Genomic DNA, 19570 nt, shown 5'->3' with positions numbered 1-19570 from the left:
CCCTTTACCCTACTTGCTACTACGTAAAGCAGTGGTCCCCCAAACTTTTCAGGGTCATGCCCCTCCTAAGCCATGTCCCCCTCTGCCACCGCAGGAGCAGAGGCCAGGAGCAGGGCCACAGCTCTGGGGCGGGGGGGGGGGGGGAATGCAAGAGGGGCATGGACAGGGATAAGGCAGGGGGTGGAAGCAGAAGCTACAGCCAGGCATGGACTCACAGCCGGGAGCAGGGCTGGATGGTGCTCCGGCCCCACCCCCATGGGGGCGGACCTGGTCCCTGCCACCCCCACCCCCCCAAAAAAAACAAAACAAAACAACAACTTTGCTCTGGGGGTGTGCCCCACAGTTTTGGGACCTCTGATCTAAAAAGAGTCTCTCTAACAGCACTACCCACACAGGACAGAATCAGGCCTAATCTTTAGATTAAAGGTGTGAGCCGGTAGAGTACACAACAAGAAGCCAATCACCTAAAAAAAAAAAAATCTATGAAATACAACTAAGACCTCATTTATTAAGTATATTCAGAATGTGATTGGATGCTTTAAGCAAGGTAAGCAAAAACAGCCTCAATATATTTGTAAAAAGTTGTTTTTTGACAGCACATCTGATGCAGAAAATTTACAAGCAGTAATATTCTGTTTGTCAGGCAAAAGCTGCCTGAAACAGCAATGTCTGTCTTCTCTGAAGGTCACAAGACCACATTGCTTGCTACAATGCACATGGTTCCTGCTTTTATCCTGATCGCTTGGCTTTCAACTTTGCTCAGCTCAACTTTTTCCTGCTCTTTATGTCATCTGTGCCTTCTTCCATGCTGCTCCTTATATTTGAAACTCCCTCCCTCAAAAACATAGGTGACCATTTCTCCTTAATATGGCTCACTTTTGTAGAACCTAGCCAAGTTAATCAAATGATCAATTTTAAAGTCCTACAGTGCAACATGTGCAGGGCCCTGTATTTTAGGGGACAATGTATCCAGGTAAATTGGTGCATAAATGCCCTTTACTAAGGTTTCATTTTAAAGAAGCCAAAAGACATTCCATTTCAAAAGAAGACTTCAAAATGTGAAACCAATCCAAAGTTGAAGATATTTGCCAAGTCTACAGGTAGTTAAGCCAACAGCTCATAAAGGTGATGAGTTACATCTAACCATTGAGTGATGTTTACAGTTTCACTGCCAACCATTTTAGCACAATCAAGTTCAGGGGATACTCTGACGGCTATAGTGACAGATATTAGGATGGGCAACCAATACCTATGAAGATTTGCTGAGGTGACAAATGACAAATTCCAAACCCTAAAAATCAAATTGCTACCAATTCTGCCCTTAAACTAAGAGAAAGGAGATAGATCCCCTCCAATAATCAAGAGCTTCAACTATTCCCTATTCAGCTGAAAGCTTTTCATCCTTGCATTCAAGGCTCTGCACAACTCCACCCCATTCCAATACCTCAATTCCTAGAAGCCTTATCCTCCACCCAACCCTCTCATGACTGCTCCCTTAGGCTCTTGCACTCTGTGCTATTTCACGATGCCTTTCATGCTTGGAAAGTTCTAGTTAGTCTTCATCTCCTCATCCAAGATGCTTCTCAATACATTCCTATTCCATCAAGCATTTCAGCCATTAGACTACACTATCTTTTACTTGTGCCTTTAGGTTGTAGGCTCTTCCAGGTTGTGACTCATTTGTACAGCACTGTATAGGTAAGCATACACCAGCAGCACTCTTGAAGTTTCCAAAGGAACTATTCTACACTACATGTCACTAGTCTGAGTCTCTAAACCAAAACTAGGGTACAAATTTGTTTTACAGGATGTGACTTGCCTAAACAAGTCCTAAGTATCAGCGCAGGTGATTCATTTCTAACTTGAATTTCAGCATTTTATAATTTGCCTTATGGGCTACGGAAGATTGTTTCACTTTAATTCTGAACAGCCTTATTTCCTAGCTTTTCCACTACCACCCTTCCCACAAGTTTCACCATCATCCACAGTTACCATCACATCTGGTTAACTGTTAGATTTAAGGATTCTTCTTCAGTCTGCTTAAAATCAATTCTACTATGCAGGACAGAGTAAGATTAGTTATTCTGCTGAAAATATTTTTGGTTTAAACCAAAGAGAAAGTCATTCTTTTAAACCCTTGTGACACAACATCCCTGGCAACAGTGTCTTCCTACAAAGCAAACCGTTAAAGTATTTCACACTATAGTTGCACCCTCCAAGGAGCTGCAGAGACTAAGTACTTTTAACCAGGAGAAATGGCTGTTTTGAGTTTATTGCTAAAGATGACAGTTGCAAAATCCAGCATGTAAGGCAGATGTTGAATGAAGTACCATTTTGTCAAGACAGTACTTAAGCAACTGTACTGAAAGTAAGGACTATCTGAAGATTTAATCTCATTGCTACTTTACTATGACCATCCAACATCTTGACAGATGAAAGGAAATACCACAAAGTCAGTCAATGGTGTGGGAGAAGAACCCATATGTGAGTGGCAGAACTTCCCACAGTGGGTACAGGTCCACTCACCAGATGGAGGTTGGAGAATACTCTGTGCTTCTTGGCTTGCTTGTGGGCTTCAGCCTGGGCTCTCTAATGGGTCTCCACGATGACTGCACCAGCCTTGACCAAGCTTCTCCAGACTGAGCGGTTGTGGGCAGCATTCCCACTGACAAATGGGAGAATGCTGAATTTCTAGAGACCTTGCTTGACCTTGTCGCTGTAGTGGAGCTGTGGCCTACCTGCGTGGCGTGGGTTGTTCTTAAGTTGGCCATACAGCACAGCCTTCGGCAGATGATCTTAAGGCGTGCACTTCACATGTCCCCCCAGTGAAGCCTGCAAGCGTCCAGCATAGTCTGCTTAGACTGTAGGCTGGTTCTCTCAAGGATCTTGTTGTTAGTGATCCGTTGGTTCTAAGCGTCTCAGAAAAATTAGTAGAGTCAGGGAAGGTGGAAGCTGGTCAATCTCTGCTCCTGCTTGGGGGTACATGACCCAGCTTTCACAGCCATTAAGGAGGGTACTGAGGACACAAGCCTGGTAAGTGGACACCTTTGTGTTCAGGTTAGCAGCTTGTTGTTTCCAGACACATGAGATAACTTTGCCAAAAGCGGTAGAGGCTTTGCATCAACAAATCCCACACATAGATCACTGGTTCATTTTCCCACAGAAGTGGTAGTTTACTTCTATCTAGTGATCCAGTTTCCAAAAGTCTCATCTCACTGAGGATTGCAATATCAACACTTAGTTGATGCAGTTCTCTATCAATTATGGCTGTTTTCTGAAGTTCATGGTCTTTCAGTTCAAGTATGGTTAATGCAGTGTGAACATCCCAACAAGCAATGATTAATTTAGAGCCAGGAAAGAAGAAATTGGATGGGAGCTCTTTTTAGCCCATCTTTTCTAGGGCCTTCCCCAAACTGGGGTAAGCAGGCCACCCCTAAATAGGGCTGGTTGGACATCTGAGCTGCTGCCAATGCCTGGGTCCTTCCCACCAGGACAAGTGACCATCGAGACGATTGGTATAGATTTGCTGCAACTTCTAGACAAAGCACCACTCCAAGTTGAAGGAAGCACCTGCCTTATTGTGTCAGCAACTGTGCCTTTTCTAAATGGGTGTGGTCTCAGGAGCGTCGATACTGTTGGCCAACAGGACTCTGGCTCATTGCTTTTCTGGGGACATTTTCTTCACCCAGGGAGTTCCACTACCACCTTGGGCACCCTTGGGGCTTCCCAAGCGGAAAAAGGTTTATTGACCGGTGCCTGTCACATTGCTGGTTGCACAGTCTATGCATCCAGTGGCAAATCCTGGAGAAACTGGCCAGACAGTATTGCTACTTTACAGCAAGGTAAAAATAAACTAGCTTTAGTATTTCCATAAACCAAGATTTCATTTCAAGCAATGGTCAGCAACTTTATTTAGCATTAAAACTAACTTTGAGGGCAAGTCATGTTGTCCACTCTTCTAGGTGCAATATAAAGCTACTACAGCCTCCCATTAGAATAATATCTGCCTACTGAACAGATGGTACACATATTTAATGCTATAAGCTTATAATATAGAATTGTATAATAAAATCAGCACAGTCATCTTAGGTAAAATTCTGCAACCTTGAAGCACGGAAGAAGTTAAATTCATCGCTAGATAGAATATTCCATTTGTTTCTAGTGTCTTTTCCCCCTTCCCCAGACCCCTCAGAAGGCAATTTTAACAGCTCTTGTACAGATTCCATTTTTCAGTTACAGCTTAGACAGGAGAAAGTCATAAACACCATTCCATTAATTTCTAGCTTCTGAAGAAGCCATCTGCAAGAATTACAGCTTCCTTGATGAACAAAAAGCTCAAAAAACTGCTGACAAATCTTTCTCCAGAGTATCCGTTCTACTGGAAGAACGGTAAATAGTTTAGTTCATAGGCCAGGCATTCAGCAGTACAACTCTTGCAGACTGCCCATCAATGACCTCAACCATTTTTTAGGACCCAGTCCAACAGAATTCTAGTTGTCTGGCTTTAAACATACTTCCATGAATCTATGTAGTCTGAGAAACAACTATCTTGCAGGCAGATGTGGAGTAAGTTAGCACAAAATATGTTGCACTTGGTTGAGGCAACTTTTAAGCCGTCATGAAGAAGTGGAAGAGAAGGCCAGTACCAGCTGCTACAGAAAAAGGTGTAGAAAGCCCTGCAGGAAAGCATTATGAATAGCCTGCCAGGAATTTCTTAGCTACACCTCCTTAGTTAGAGGCTGGATTATGCCACAAAGCTTGCAGGTTTATATGACTCAGAGTGGAAGCAAGCTGCAGAGCCCTCAACCTCTATCTTTTAACCCACCCCCACCCCCCATCTGTAGCACTGGGATAAAACCAGCCAGGTATGCTGCTTCTTTCCAAGACTTTAAGTACTTTAGAAGCACTAAAAGTTATTCAGCCTGCTTAGTGTCATTCCCACTCCTGCATGGGACAGAATCTCATCAACAAAATATGCCATCTGTAACTCAAATGCCTTTACTTCATATTGAAGTAGAGTGAATTTTGTTTAGTTTAGAGTAGAGAAATAGTTTTAATTGGCAAGTTCACTTCCTTAACCCATTATACATTGCAGACGTCATGTTCTGCAATGTCTGACCTAGGGTTTCAATCTTGAGGCAGGAGTTTGGCTGCTACATAATGTGTCAATTATATAGCCTGATGAATGCTGTATCACTTTGAGGACAGCAAGCACAGTATGCTGACTCGAGTCGAATGCTAGTGTTTGTTTTCAGTGCTCATTAATACCACACTCATTAGACATCTTGTACTTCAGTAAGGCCTCCTGAAAGATCACTCTTACTCACCTATAGTAAACATCCAGTTAAAACAAGCTTCTCCAAAACAAAAAACAGGTTTACACGAAACCAGAACTGAAAGAGAAACATCTACAGAGAGCACGAGAAGTACTCTGCAGTTTCAATTTCTGGCCCGATCTCGCTGTCTGTGCAGCTCTCAATGAGATTCAGAAAACTTTTTTCTGATCAGGAACTGGCAAGCAACAAAGACATCAAAAGGAAATTCAAATTTTTAGATGTATTGGGGGGTAGCCGTGTTAGTCTGTATCCACAAAAACAATGAGGAGTCCAGTGGCACCTTGAAGGCTAACAGATTTATTTGGGCATAAGCTTTCATACGGCACTGAATTTAGCTGTATGAAGTGGAAGTCCATCAACTTCATGAAAAAAACTTGCAGATACATTTTTAGAACAATTTTTTTAAAATTTTATTTTCCTGAAAATTGGGACTTTGAGGAGCACCTCACTTCAGCGAGGAAAGTCTGAAGAATGTTTGCTTAACGACTCAGACACTGAAGTTTGGTTTATACTCTTATTTTATCAGCAACATTAACTGCTATTAGAGATGCGTGTTATTTGTAGGGCTCTTCCAAATTCACAGCCATAAAAAACACCACATGAAATCTGATCTTTGTGCTTTTACTGTATAGCCCCCAATTTCATGGGGGAGACAGGGTCACAGGGTTATTTTAGGAGGGATTGGGGTATTGCAACTCATTTCTTCACAGCCTTCAGAGCTGGGTGGCTGGAGGCCAACAGCAACACAGAAGTAAGATTAGCAATACCATACCATGCCACCCATACTTCTACACTGCTGCCTTCAGAGCTGGGCAGCTCTCAATTAACAGGATACCACAGAAACATTAAAAGTCCACCAGGAAATAATTAAATGCATAGTTCTATTGGGAGTTTACTTCTCTGGCTCTATATTTTACCTTTCAGAGACCCAATTTTCTTAAAGGAATACTCTAATATTAAGACCCAACATGTACTTTTTTTTTAGAAAAGGGTTTTAGAACCGATGGCAAACACACACCCCAAAACACCCTTTCATCCATTCAAAAAGAAAGTGAAAAATTTAGAGGTAAATATTCCTTGGAAGCATTTACAACCACATCATTGGATTAGCCTAAAAGAATTAGAGCCTGAAACTAATCAATTTTCATTGTAAAAGCTGAATATGGCACCTGAGCCAAGTGGATTACAATCCATAATACATAAGGGGACCCTTAAAGAAATTTCAGCTTAAAGTCATTTTAAAGGGCCAGTTAATAAAAAGGCAGATCACAGAACATAAAGGGGACTGTCAAGGTTCCTTCCCCACTCTGAACTCTAGGGTACAGATGTGGGGACCTGCATGAAAGACCCCCTAATCTTATTCTTACCAGCTTATGTTAAAAGCTTCCCCAAGCTACAAACTTTGCCTTGTCCTTGAACCATATACTGCCACCACCAAGCGTTTTAAATGAACAGGGAAATACACACACCCCCCCCCCAGCCCTACAACCCCTTTCCTGGGGAAGGCTTGATAAGAATCCTCACCAATTTGTACAGGTGAACACAGACCCAAACCCTTGGATCTTAACAATGAAAAATCAATTAGGTTCTTAAAAGAAGAATTTTAATTAAAGGTAAAAATCACCTCTAAAAATCACCTCTGTAAAATCAGGATAGTAAGTACCTTACAGGGTAATCAGATTCAGAACATAGAGAATCCCGCTAGGCAAAACCTTAAGACACAAAAACAGGAACATACATTCCATCCAGCACAGTTTATTTTACCAGCCATTACACAAAAGGAAATCTAACGCATTTCTAGCTAGCTTACTTACTTACTAACTTGACAGGAGTTGTAAGGCTGCATTCCTGATCTGTTCCCAGCAAAAGCATCACACAGACAGACCAACCCTTTGTGTACGTCCCCCCCTTCCAGATTTGAAAGTATCTTGTCCTCTCATTGGTCATTTTGGGTCAGGTGCCAGCTAGGTTACCTTAGCTTCTTAACCCTTTACAGGTGAAAGGGTTTTGCCTCTGGCCAGGAGGGATTTTATAGCACTGTATACAGAAAGTTCCTCTTCCCTTTATATTTACGACAGGGACAGAGTAGGAGATGGGATAAATAATACCAGGAAACAGGAGTTCTAACTGGCCCTCACGTTAATAGGCAAAGTACACCTTCAAAATAAAGGACAATTTAAATTACCTCCCAGACACATTCAGTGCACCAAACCAGATTAGGCCATTCATATACATTATTTTCCAGGAAGAGTTGTGGGCAGGACAGAGTACTGAAACTTTCATAATGTTGGGGTAAAAAAAGACTTGAGCAAAATTTTAGACTCTTCTTTTTGCCTGATTTTCTGATTAGCTAAATGGGTTGTGTTATGAAGACATGCTTGTGGGTGGAACAAAATGCAGATGCAACATCTGGGGTACCACTGTAACAATGCACTACTGACAACCATCTAACCTTATTCTTTCCCCAAACTTATTACAACTAAAGGGCGCTGGGCCTTAGATCTGAACTGTACCAGATACAAGTTAAGAGTTCTATTAACTTGTATATCTCCAACCACCCAGCTCTGTAGGCAGTACAGAAGCAAGCGTTGCAATACCACGATCCCCCACAACTCCCTTTTGGGTCAGGACCCCCAATTTGAGAAACTCTGGTCTCCCTCATGAAATTGAGGGTACAGGGTAAAAGTACACAAGATCAGTAGTTAAGCCAGCAGTGGTACAGAAATAAGGTTAGGAATACCATACTATGCCACCCGTACTTTGGCACTGCTGCTTTCAGAGCTGGGCAGCTGGAGAGTGGCGGCTGCTGACTGAGGGCCCAGCTCTGCAGGCAGCAGTGCCCAAGTAAGGGTGGCAATACCATACCATGCCCTCTTATCTTTACTTCTGCACTGCTGCTGGCGGCAGTTCTGCCTAATCAGAGCTGGGATCCTGGCCAGCAGTCACTGCTCTCCAGCTACCCAACTCTGAGAGCAGTGCCACCATCCGCAGCAGCATAGAAGTAAGGGTAGCAGTACCACCACAACCCACCCACTATAACCCCCCGCCCCCAACTCCTGTAATTACAACACTGTGACATTTCAGAGTTAAATAGCTGAAATAATGAAATTTACTATTTTAAAAATCTTATGACCATGAAATTGACCGAAATGGACCATGAATTTGGTAGGGCCCTAGTTATTTGTAATATCACTATAGTACTTTTAGACTTGAGAGTTCCACAGGTAGTAAAGTTTAATCTTACCTAGTTTGTTTAAAGTGGGATAGTTACCAGTCACTGTTGTAATGAATGAATTTAAGCCAACATGTCTCATTAACATGTCTCATTTTAACACGAAGTCACAGTTATAAAAAGCTTGTATGCATGCAGTTTGGGAACCGTTCTCTTCAACTCTTTCTTACAATGTCCTTGGACCATAGGATATTCTTTATCAAGAAGTTATACCTGAGATATCTGAACATAAACTATTTAGACATTTGCCTAATACAAGCCTTGCTGGCAACACTAGGTTCTTGCCCAACATTTACTATACAGATCTTAGTCCAAAAGAAGTGCTTCATGTTCAGTTGTATTTGAGACACGGCATGTGTAAAGCAAGCTGCTTACTGAACACTTCCATCTCCACTTGAAGTGTTGCAAGCCTCCACAATATGCAGAGTGCTGCAGCTACAGAGTGATAGGCAGCAGACTGCAGTCAGAACACTGGCTTCCTGTTAGTTGTGCTGGCGTTTTGTCTGAAGACCAGTTTGGGATGTAAAGTGAAACTCCAACATATGATCTTAATATGGTTAGTATAGAACTCTAGAGCTGGTACTCCTTGCATCTGCATCAACAATTCATTTCAATTTTCAGCATGGGATCTGTAGTATTAGAGGCAATATACAAAATAAAGTTGATCTACAATACTTGTGTTCAAGTTTGAAGCAGTGTTTCTTTGCCACAGTCAATCTTCAGACATTTTTACTGTCCATTATGAACTACTGAAACTTAAATCAACAGACCTCTAATGGCAATGCCATTACACAGTTTTTATCATAGCCTTTTTAAAGTAACCCAAATATAAGTTTAAGTACTACTAATTGGAATAAATTTAAAGAAATCCTGAATGCCTGACAAGTATCAGCTAATAGACTTAGTGACAGTATGCACAAGACCTACATTTCAGATATTTGGATATGTTACTGTAGCTGCCACATGCTTAAGTGTGGAAGTTTGCTTCAAGTCTGGGGAACAGTTGGTTCTGAAGTGAAACTACTACACTGTTCAGACCCTGAAGGAAGGTTAACATTAGGCCAGTGCTAAGACCGTTTTTTTCCTGCTTTGGTCATTTTCTGATATTTAGGTCTCAGCCTACAAGTTTCTGCCTCTATTCAAAAACAGAAGAGTACAACCCCCTCCCCAGCAAACACTTGACAGGTGAGCTTTACCCCAAGCCCTAGAAATCGCACTTGGCATTGAGGATGGACTGACTTTTACCATTGAGAGAAGGGAGTACAATGCAGAGATTAGATTTGTGGCTTAATATTTGAGCATTGCTGCAGAGCAGCTCCTTAAAATGAAGCACAGGCAAAAACCTCCACCTTTAGTTTCCTAAGGGATTCGGAAAGTGACACATCACCAAAGCTTTGCCATTGCACAAGACAGATTCTTATCTACTAGTCAGCCCAACTTGCTCATGACTTGTCTTCTAGACAAATATAAAGGTATGTCTATGCTGACCTGGAAGCAAGCCTCCTACCCTCGGTCCACAGACTCTGAAGCCTGGTGGGATGGTGGGCTTCAGGGCCCCTGTTCCAGCCCAAACAGTGTCAAAACAGAGTCTACCCTGATATTTTTAGTGCCCTAGTCCAAACCCTGCTACCACAAATCTGTGAACCCAGGCTAGGAGACTCACTCCCCAATACAGAACCCTATGAGGATATAACTTTGTAGCTCAATTACCTTTACGACGCCATGTACATGCATATCCAATATGGATCATCCTGAGATGGCTTATCTGTCCCTCTCAGCACAACTGGGCTTGAACATCCTTCCTCTGGGGAAAAATTCTACCAGTATTTGTATTACAGTAGCATCTAGAGGTTCCAAATAAGGATCAGGGGACACTGTTAGGTGCCGCACAAACCCAGAAGAGAAAAATAATCCCTGCCCTAAGGAGTTTACAGTCTGTTAGTTCATCCATTTTAGAAATGGAATTTCATGTACTGTAAAATGCACTTTCACACTGCAGACACTGTAAGGGAATGTATATATTGAAAAATAAATCAGTCATTTATAGAATGTTTGCAGAGGTACCCTTGATATAAATGGGAGGAGAAATTTATGAGTGTGATTGTATGATGCGGTTGCTTATGATGGTAGTGGGCAGGGCTCAGCAGTCCTGAGGCTCACTTCTGGTTTATATCTTATGTTTCTAAAAGCTTACGCTTCAGGGTTTCAGCTGGCCACCTGCAGGGTTCAGGAAGCGATTCTTCCCATGCAAATGTGTTCTGGTTGTTTTGTTTCATCTCCTCACTGACACATCAGGGAGGGCCATGGCTTGAGATGGGACACCAGATGGGGCAGGCCATCTCAGGTGGGACTAAGCATTCTCTCTCAGGTACTTGGCTAGCTGGTTCTTGCTCACATGCTCAGGGTCTAATTTATCACTATGTGGGATAAGGAAGAAATGTTCCTCATGTCAGATTGCAGTGACCGTAGGGGATTTTCACCTCCTGCGCAGCATGTGGGCCACTTACCAGGATTATCTTGGTGTCTTTCACTTAATCATTTCCCTACCATGATGGTGGCCTGAGGCACTAGTGCAGGGGTTCGCAGGACAAATTTTTTGGTGGCCTCAGAATGCCGCCACCAACTCTTGCTGGTGGTTGCTCTCACACTTTTTCCTAAAATACTTAATTAGCTTTAGGAAAACCAAATAAATATGCACATATACATATCCAAATCATTGTAATTTATTTACTGATAGCTAGTAAGTCTGTTGTGAAAAGTGATATTAAACATACAGGTCCAGAAACTGAAGCCTCAAAATTCTCTCATTAAAGAAACACTGTCTTATAATTTAAGACCAACGTTTATGTTTGTAAGAGGGTTTTAATGTCTTATTATAGGTTTAGACTTTTTTTAAAGTTCACTTTAAAACTTCTCCGTAATGCTGCTGTATTTTGGATGCAACACAAAAGAAGAAGAATGGGTCAGTGTTTAATAATCTTCATTCCACTTTGACACAGTTGAAACAGCATGAGTGAAAGGTTTTTTTAATGTCTGGTTAACAGTGCATTTTAAAGGTATATTATTAGTGCAGTTTAAAGTGTTAGATTTTAGAGGAGTACATGCTTTCATTAACAGTTGGTTACTATTAAGCGAGGGGACCAGAACATTTGGCAAGTATGTTTGGTATTAACAAGCTGGATCATATATCAGGCAGCCAGGCATCAGATAGAGTTTTACAATAAAAAAGTCAAATATAATGTATGAAGCGGCTTTCAGAAGCTGAAGTTCAAATGTAGAACCAATTTACCAAAACTAGTTCAAGACTTTTAGGCTTTGTGCAACAAGAATCTATCAGCTCACTTGAAATATTTGTGTTTCAATTGTGTTACATGATTAAAGAGATTGGTTGCCCACTCGGTTATAGAAAGAATATGACTTGCAGCTTTCAGACAGTATGCCTGATGAAAGACTGTTGACAGAAACACTTGCTGCAGAGATGCAGTCAGCAGAAGTTACTTAGTGCAAAAGAGGCTTCAGAGTCTATGAACAGAGAACACTAGAAGTCCTCAATTAAAATCCAAGACAAATTCACTTAGATTACATCCGTTTACCCTGCAGCAAAAAATGTTAAATCTAAAAGCCATAGGCCTCTTCACATTCTGGAAAGTATGGCCCATGATGGAATGATATCCTCCCTTGTGAGCAGGTTTACTCATACACGAGGAAAACTATATTCATTATGGTAGTATTTAATTAAAGGGACAGTGACTAAAGTGGAACCTTCAAAGGTGGTGTCTACTTAGCTACATTTTCTGCCTCATATGGTAGCTAAGTTGAATGGGGGCGGGGGGGGGGGCGGGAGAAGAGAAGGAGACACGGACACACCGCTTATCTACAAGGAGTTTATAACTAGACTCTACTATAAACAGGTTAAATCCCAATTTACATACTTAACAAGGAAGATCTTTGGCAGCACATATACTAAAATTGGAACAATACAGAGAAGATTAGCATGGCAAGATTAGCATGGCCCCTGCGCAAGGATGACATGCAAATTCGTGAAGTGTTCCATAAAAAAAGGAAGATCTAATAAGCCATGGTAGTTAAAGATTAAGTAGTACAGAAGGAAGCTGTTAACTATAGGAAAAGGAGGGACATATCCATTATTTGGAACAGGACCTATTTTATTTGGTGCACTTTCCAGGTTAAGAGTCATCAGCAGTTGGCATAAGCTGATGAGTAATTGGCATTAAACATTTCACCTGATGAAATCAGATACAAGTCATTACAGGAAACTGCTTGGTACGAGAAACCTTCATGCTGTGTCTACACTATAAAGAGTTGTGAGGGACACGGTTATGACATGATCATTTTTGTAGAGAACAGGGAAGACGTGTTCCACACACACACCCCATATAAAGTCATTGCACATGTAATCAGTACTAAAACCTTGTATCTACCCTACAAAACTGAAACCACAGATTGCAAGATTCTGCTTGTATTTTAGACCGTGGCTTTACCTTAGCATCCCAAAGTAGTCAAGAAAGCTGTCCAAATGCTTCAAACCTACCTACTGCTGACCTATCTCAAACCTGTTACATGTGTGGCACAGCTGCACTACCCAATCAGATAAAGATGGAAACATGCTGCAGTTCTGGCATGGGCCAACTGTTACTGACTCACACAGTACTCAAACAGTTTTGCAAGTATATATGTCTTTAATAACAGTGTTCACCCATATAAGTTTCAGTGCTTTAATGCCAAAGACTAAGCAATTGTTAATAAGATTTACAATCTTCTGATCTTCAAATAGTAGACACAGAGTTCACCCTTCTGCCCCGGAGGATGGAAGAAGTGTTTAGTTAGCATCTCTTCTCCCAGTAAGTGGTACTTCTACTACTTCAGCCAGTTACACACTACATGTTCTTTCATCCATAGTGAACTCCTAGTACAGTACATTTAGATTACTAGGTTTTTCATGGGATTGTTCTTTTCCAAAGAATGTGGGAGAGAAAGAACATTACAAGTGTCACTGACCAGCTTGGTAGCCAGAATAGGCTCAAATAAAACCACCACTAAGTAGAGAGAGTCTATTCCCTCTCCTGTCCAGTTGAGACGTACAGGACATTTTGATTCCAGTTGTTGCTGGCATCCCATCATTTCCCCCCCCTTCTTCACCACTAAAGTCAGTCTTGGCTGTAAAAGACTAGAGGCAGCCCCAGATTACTAGTGCTGGCTAAGAACGGATAGAGCTGAGGGCTCTACCTAATAGGCCAGACAGCTCCCGAAGTCAACAAGCTATCAGGGTTGTGAGGTTAATCCTGTTGCTCAAAGTTTGTTTGTTCTGGCCATCTAGAGAGAGGATCCTGAAGTACAGCATTGCAGGGCCTGCCTTAAGTCTGTTCAATAATTTTAAAGCCTCTGCTTTCAGAAGGCTGAACTAGAGAGCTTCATTTTGAGGACCACCACGCTACCTTCCCCTAAAAGAGCCTGTCTCCCAAACATTAATAGCTTAGTCCTGCAGATATGCTTAGGCAACAAGCCAGTAGAGGCTTACTTTATAGAGGAAGTGTTACCCAATGACTAGAGTGTCCTTGTTACACTATATAAGGATGACACCAAGATAGAGTGACTTTCTTGATTAGGCAATACAACTGTCAGAACACGAGAAAGTCAGTTACATTTACTGAGCAAGACCTAAATTCAACATCTGCAAGTTGAAAACTTAGTAAATAAAGTATCCTTTCCAACATGTTAGTTAGTCAAATAAAACTTTGATCGGGGTGGCATGTACACAGAGCAAAATATGAACACTGATCTGAGCAGGGCTTACCCTTCACAACCAGTAAACTGCAAACAAGCTTTGAAATGCATCAGGACTGTCCAAGTGCCCAACAGTTGTATTAAGCCTTGCACACATTCAGGGACAGTCTGATCTACGGGACCATGCTATCCGAAAGTCCTAATTTTAAAAAAAAAACCCACACACACACACACCCCCCACACAGCTACAGGACAGTATTGAATCCATTAAAATGCTTTTTGGCAGAAGGATGACATAAGTAGTTTCTTAAGTAGCGAGGACTAGCCATGCTTAACAGAACACACAAAATGTAAAATCTGTGTGGCTGTACAAGAATCATACTGTTCCCAGTCTTATGCAGCCAAAAAGTTGGTCTCTCTACTAAGGCAAGCTTCTTATCCAACTTACACCCAAGAATTCAGTGCATCAAGTGACTAAAACTAGTTTAATGCCTCAGTTTCCCTGTAAGTGCCTTGGACTATCAGTTAAGCCCTTTACTGCATGTGAACAAAAACACCAAGTCATACGCATCCTTCCCCACTGCAGTATTGGGTACCAACAGCAGAGCCAGAGGAAACATATGCAGTTTAGTGGTCCAGACAAGTCATTCAATTTGTCTCCTGTTCAGTGAGGGTCATAAGAAACTTCACATAGGAGGCCGCAGACTTATAATAGGTTCAGTGAATCCATCAGAGCACAACAATGAACCAAGAAGTTATTTTCTTCGACTATTCAGAAAGCGTATGCCCTAAAACATTCTATTAACAGGAGAAGGTACAGATTGTTGGAATCAGAATATTTTTAGCAGCTAGGAATTAGCAGCAGAGTGTAGAAATAGGAGAGGAGTGCAGAGTCAGGAGCAGACCTTCATAACAGGAAAAGAAAGCAGCTTTAAGCAGTTTATTGTCAGACTATCAGAAATAAAATGGAAGAAATGGTTGAAGGCACTCTTCACGTTATGTGATTGTTAGTATAGTTTGCTTAGACAACATGACATGGGAAGTTGTCCTTAAAACCATGTCATCAAGCTATGCTGTAAGCAGTATTATGGCTGTCAGTGGAGAGTCTGCATACACATGTCAAGCAAACTATGCTACATTTGTTAGTACAGAAAGCACCATTCTGTAGCTATAGTTCTAGTGAGGCCACCTCAACTCATCAGTCTTAGTTTTAAGGAAACAGGTTTCAGAGTGGTAGCCATGTTAGCCTGTAAAACAATGAGGAGTCCTTGGGGCACCTGAGAGACTAACAGAGGTATTTGGGCATAAGCTTTCTTGGGCCAAAACCCTGATGAAGTGGGTTTTAGCCCAAGAAAGCTTATGCCCAAATACCTCTGTTAGTCTCTCAGGTGCCACAAGGACTCCTCATTGTTTTAAGGAAAGTGCACGATGGATCATCAGCTATAGAGAGAAAGTTATTACAGCCAGTATTTTATCCCACAAAACCCAATACACAGAATGTCAGTATTATTCTAGTCAACTGTACTTCTATGTTCCAGTTGCACAGATGCTATGTAGGATACTGTGCCAGGAACTGTAAAATGCAACAAGATCTTCATATTAGAGATTTGAGAGATCAGTAGATTATGGCTAATTACAAACCAAATTAAAGCTCAGACAACTGGGTACCTAATCCCACTCAAAAGGCATACCAACCCCTCATTACTAAATAATGGAGTTACAGTGAGGCCTGGAGCAGCTGGTAGGAAGCAGTTGTCTCCCTACCAGACTGGGTAGATTTCCATTGGCATCAGTGCAGTGTCAGGACTGCTAGCCTGCTGCAACCTCCTGTTTTGAGGGTTGGGTCTTCAGACCTGCCCTAAGGTTGCTCAAAGAGATCCCCAAAATCCACCATTCCTTTATACAGAGCCAAGAATCACCCCCCCCCTCCCCCCAACTACTACCAGAAACCTCCTCCAGCCATACTCCACACTGCCTAAAGGCTGGGAGAGGAGAGGAGAGGAGAAAGCAGCCTGTCCCAACCCCCCACCCCAACAGCCCCACACAGAGACAGGCCTGCTTACACCCCCTCCAGCCCAGTGGGGGCCAGGCCAAGGCACTCGGACTCCCTCCTACACTCTCTCCCCCCCATTACCCCCAGGGGAGAGACGCCAAGAGACCTGGATCACGCCTACCCCCGCCCCGCAGTAACCCCCCCCCCCCCCAAGACACAGAGAGAGCGCCCCCCCCGGCCTGATGGGAGATGGACCAATGGACCTGGATCACTCCTGCCCCCCCGCCCCCCGGGGCAGTTACACCCTCCCCCCCCGGCGGGAGCAGGCGCGAGCGCGGGCGCGAGCTCACCGCGATGACGTTGACGAAGGTGGTCTTGCCCGAGTACTGCAGCCCCACCAGGGTGAGCTCCATCTCCTCCTTCCAGAAGAGCGAGCGGAACCAGTCCAGCAGCCGGGACAGCAGCGCCAGCATCGCGGCGGCGAAGCGGGCCGAGACCCTCGGGGACTGGCGGCGGCGATTCGCGGGCTGCGGCTCCGGCCAAGGCCAACGCTGCCCTGCTCGCCGCGCCGCGGTCATATGACGGCTCCCCACGCCGGCCCGGGGAGCAAGAGCGGCCCGGCCGGCAGCAGCCGCAAACCCAGCCTGCGGCGCCCCCTGCCGGCGAGGTGTCCGCCCGGCGCCCGGGGAGGACTCATTCTCGCGTACCTGCCCTGCCAGCGCCACCCAGCGGCCACCTGAAGGGCTGGGGTTGGGGCAGGGATAGGGACTGGGGCAAGTGCTGGGACTGGGACAAACAAGGTCAAACGTAGGGGCAGGGATAGGGACTGGAGCAGAAATAGGGGGCAAGCATAGGGGCTGGGGCAGGGATAAAGGGATAGGGACTGGGGCTGGTGCACAAATAGGGGTTGGGACACGTGCAAGGTGAGCTGTGCCGTTTCTGCACCCCACTGCCACCCTCTTCCCCTTCTACTCTCACCCTGCTATCCCCCCAAAGCACCCCCAGGCCTCCTCCTCCAATAGCTCTACTGCCCCCATCCCACTCCCTAATACCTCATATTTAGGGTTGGAAGGATTAGATTGGTCAGTCAATTTCACTGTATGTACAACAAATATTTCCATGGATAATAGTGGAAATTTACAGATAGGCAAGGTAAGAAAAATGCCGCTTGAGAACTTATGAGAGTTTGGTTTAGGGACATTTACTTTGGGTTTTTGACTATTAGTGCTTTAATGGCTATAAAGCTTTAACTTTTTGAATCTCACTGGCTCTTGTCATTAAATAATTATTGTCTGACACTCCCCATTATCTGACAACCGCCCCATAATTTCCCACAATTGTGCAAATTTAAATCAATTTTTAAAAATGTCATGCTGAAAAATGAACATCCATATTAGCAGCTGAAATTCTAAGAATATAAACATTGCATTCCACCTCACCTATTCCAAATGTTCAGAAATTTTGAGTCATCCCCACCTCCCCCCAAAAAATCATGCAACTGGCTTAAAAATCATGAGATTTTGAAAAATTAAATATTAATAGTAGGTTAGTTTTATTTGTCTTCTGCTTTCTGTGCCTTTAGGGTGCACTTGGGTCACATTTTCCAGCTTTTTTCCAGAGTCATTAGGGTTAGAAACTTTTTTTTTTTTTCAAAATGAAAGCTAAGATTTTCACACGGCCACTTGCCTCCAGGAGTCAGGGCTTTAATCATAAAATATTGCAAGATTTATGATAAATCATGAGAATTGGCAACATGGGCCACTGCTTGCTATGCCACACAGCTACCCACCCAATACCCAATACTGCTTCCTCCCATACTGTCCTGGATACCCCGGTACTTCTGCTGCTTCTGATTCCCCATCACTTCTGATATCCTGTCTACTGTCCACTGCTACCTTGATGCCTTCACTGCTAGCCCACCACCCTGTAATGACCCCTCTTAAACCTGTCGCACCATTAGCCCTGTGCTGCCCCTGAAACCCCCACTGCCCCACACTGTCCCAATACCTCTACTGCTCCCAACCCCACTGCCCTCTGCTCTCCCACATTGCTCCCTATATCTCCACTTTCCCTTCTCCCATCCCACTGCCCTGTATTACACCCCACTCACACAGTGAACCCTTTGATGCTACCTCTTATATCTGCTGCTCTTATATATTCCCCGCCCTGACTTCCCCCTTCTACCAGCCCCCTGCCTGCTGCAACACCTGAGCCATCCACCCTTTGGAAACAGGTGGCTTATTACACTGAAATTTAGTTACCCTTGGAGCCCTGTGCTAGTGTTTGAGAATGAAAAAGAGAAATTGATCAGCCTGGTTTCCCTCTCCAAAATGAGTGAAGTACATAAAGGAAACAAATGGTGTCAATGGGGAAAAGTAGATTAACTGTTTAAAGTTAGCAAGGAGTCCGGTGGCACCTTAAAGACTAACAGATTTATTTGGGCATAAGCTTTCATGGGTAAAAAACCACTTCTTCAGATGCATGGAGTGAAAATTACAGATGCAGGCATTGTCATACTGACACATGAAGAGAAGGGAGTTACTTCACAAGTGGAGAACCAGTGTTGACAGGGCCAATTCGATCAGGGTGGATGTAGTCCCAATAATAGATGAGGAGATGTCAATTCCAGGAGCTGCTTTTGTAATGAGCCAGCGACTCCCAGTCCCTATTCTAGCCCAAATTGATGGTGTTAAATTTGCAAATGAATTTTAGTTCTGCTGTTGCTCTTTGAAGTCTGTTTCTGAAGTTTTTTGGTTCAAGTATGGCTACTTTTAAATCTGTTATAGAATGTCCAGGAAGATCGAAGTGTTCTCCTACTGGCTTTTGTATGTTACCATTCCTGATGTCCCATTTGTGTCCATTTATTCTTTTACACAGGGACTGTTCCGTTTGGCCAATGTACATGGCAGAGGGGCACTGCTGGCACATGATGGCATATATCACATTAGTAGACGTGCAGGTGAATGAGCCTCTGATGGTGTGGCTGATGTGGTTGGGTCCTCTGATGGTGTCGCTAGAGTAGATATGGGAACAGAGTAGGCAACGAGGTTTGCTACAGGGATAGGTTCCAGGGTTAGTGTTTCTGTGGTGTGGTGTATAGTTGCTGGTGAATATTTGCTTCAGGTTGGGGGACTGTCTGTTTAAAGTTAGGTTGGCTTCAGTATATAGGTCTGGGCAGAGATCAACAGTTTGACTCATAGAATTTTAATAAATGTGAAAAGAACAGGGGCTGGAGGTAAACTGTTTTCAAGGAGGGACCTTCGG

The 19570-nt window shown here is 43.3% G+C and overlaps 1 protein-coding gene and 1 pseudogene across 1 annotated transcript in view; one reads left to right on the top strand and one right to left on the bottom strand.

The window, feature by feature from the left end:
- Window positions 1–16914, bottom strand: part of ARL8B (ARF like GTPase 8B) — a 33023-nt gene extending 16109 nt beyond the window's left edge. The window contains exon 1 of the mRNA XM_074959677.1: window positions 16657–16914. Within this exon, the coding sequence (XP_074815778.1) occupies window positions 16657–16884 (228 nt within the window). The 5' untranslated portion in view covers window positions 16885–16914. The remainder of the gene's footprint in view (window positions 1–16656) is intronic.
- Window positions 12512–12628, top strand: LOC141991766 (U6 spliceosomal RNA; annotated as a pseudogene).
- Window positions 16915–19570: the final 2656 nt, after the last annotated feature.

This window comes from Natator depressus, chromosome 7 (genome assembly GCF_965152275.1).
Source record: "Natator depressus isolate rNatDep1 chromosome 7, rNatDep2.hap1, whole genome shotgun sequence".
Classification (NCBI taxonomy): Eukaryota; Metazoa; Chordata; order Testudines; family Cheloniidae; genus Natator; species Natator depressus.
Note: the sequence above shows the minus strand (reverse complement) of the source record. Positions and strands in the feature narration are given on the sequence as shown.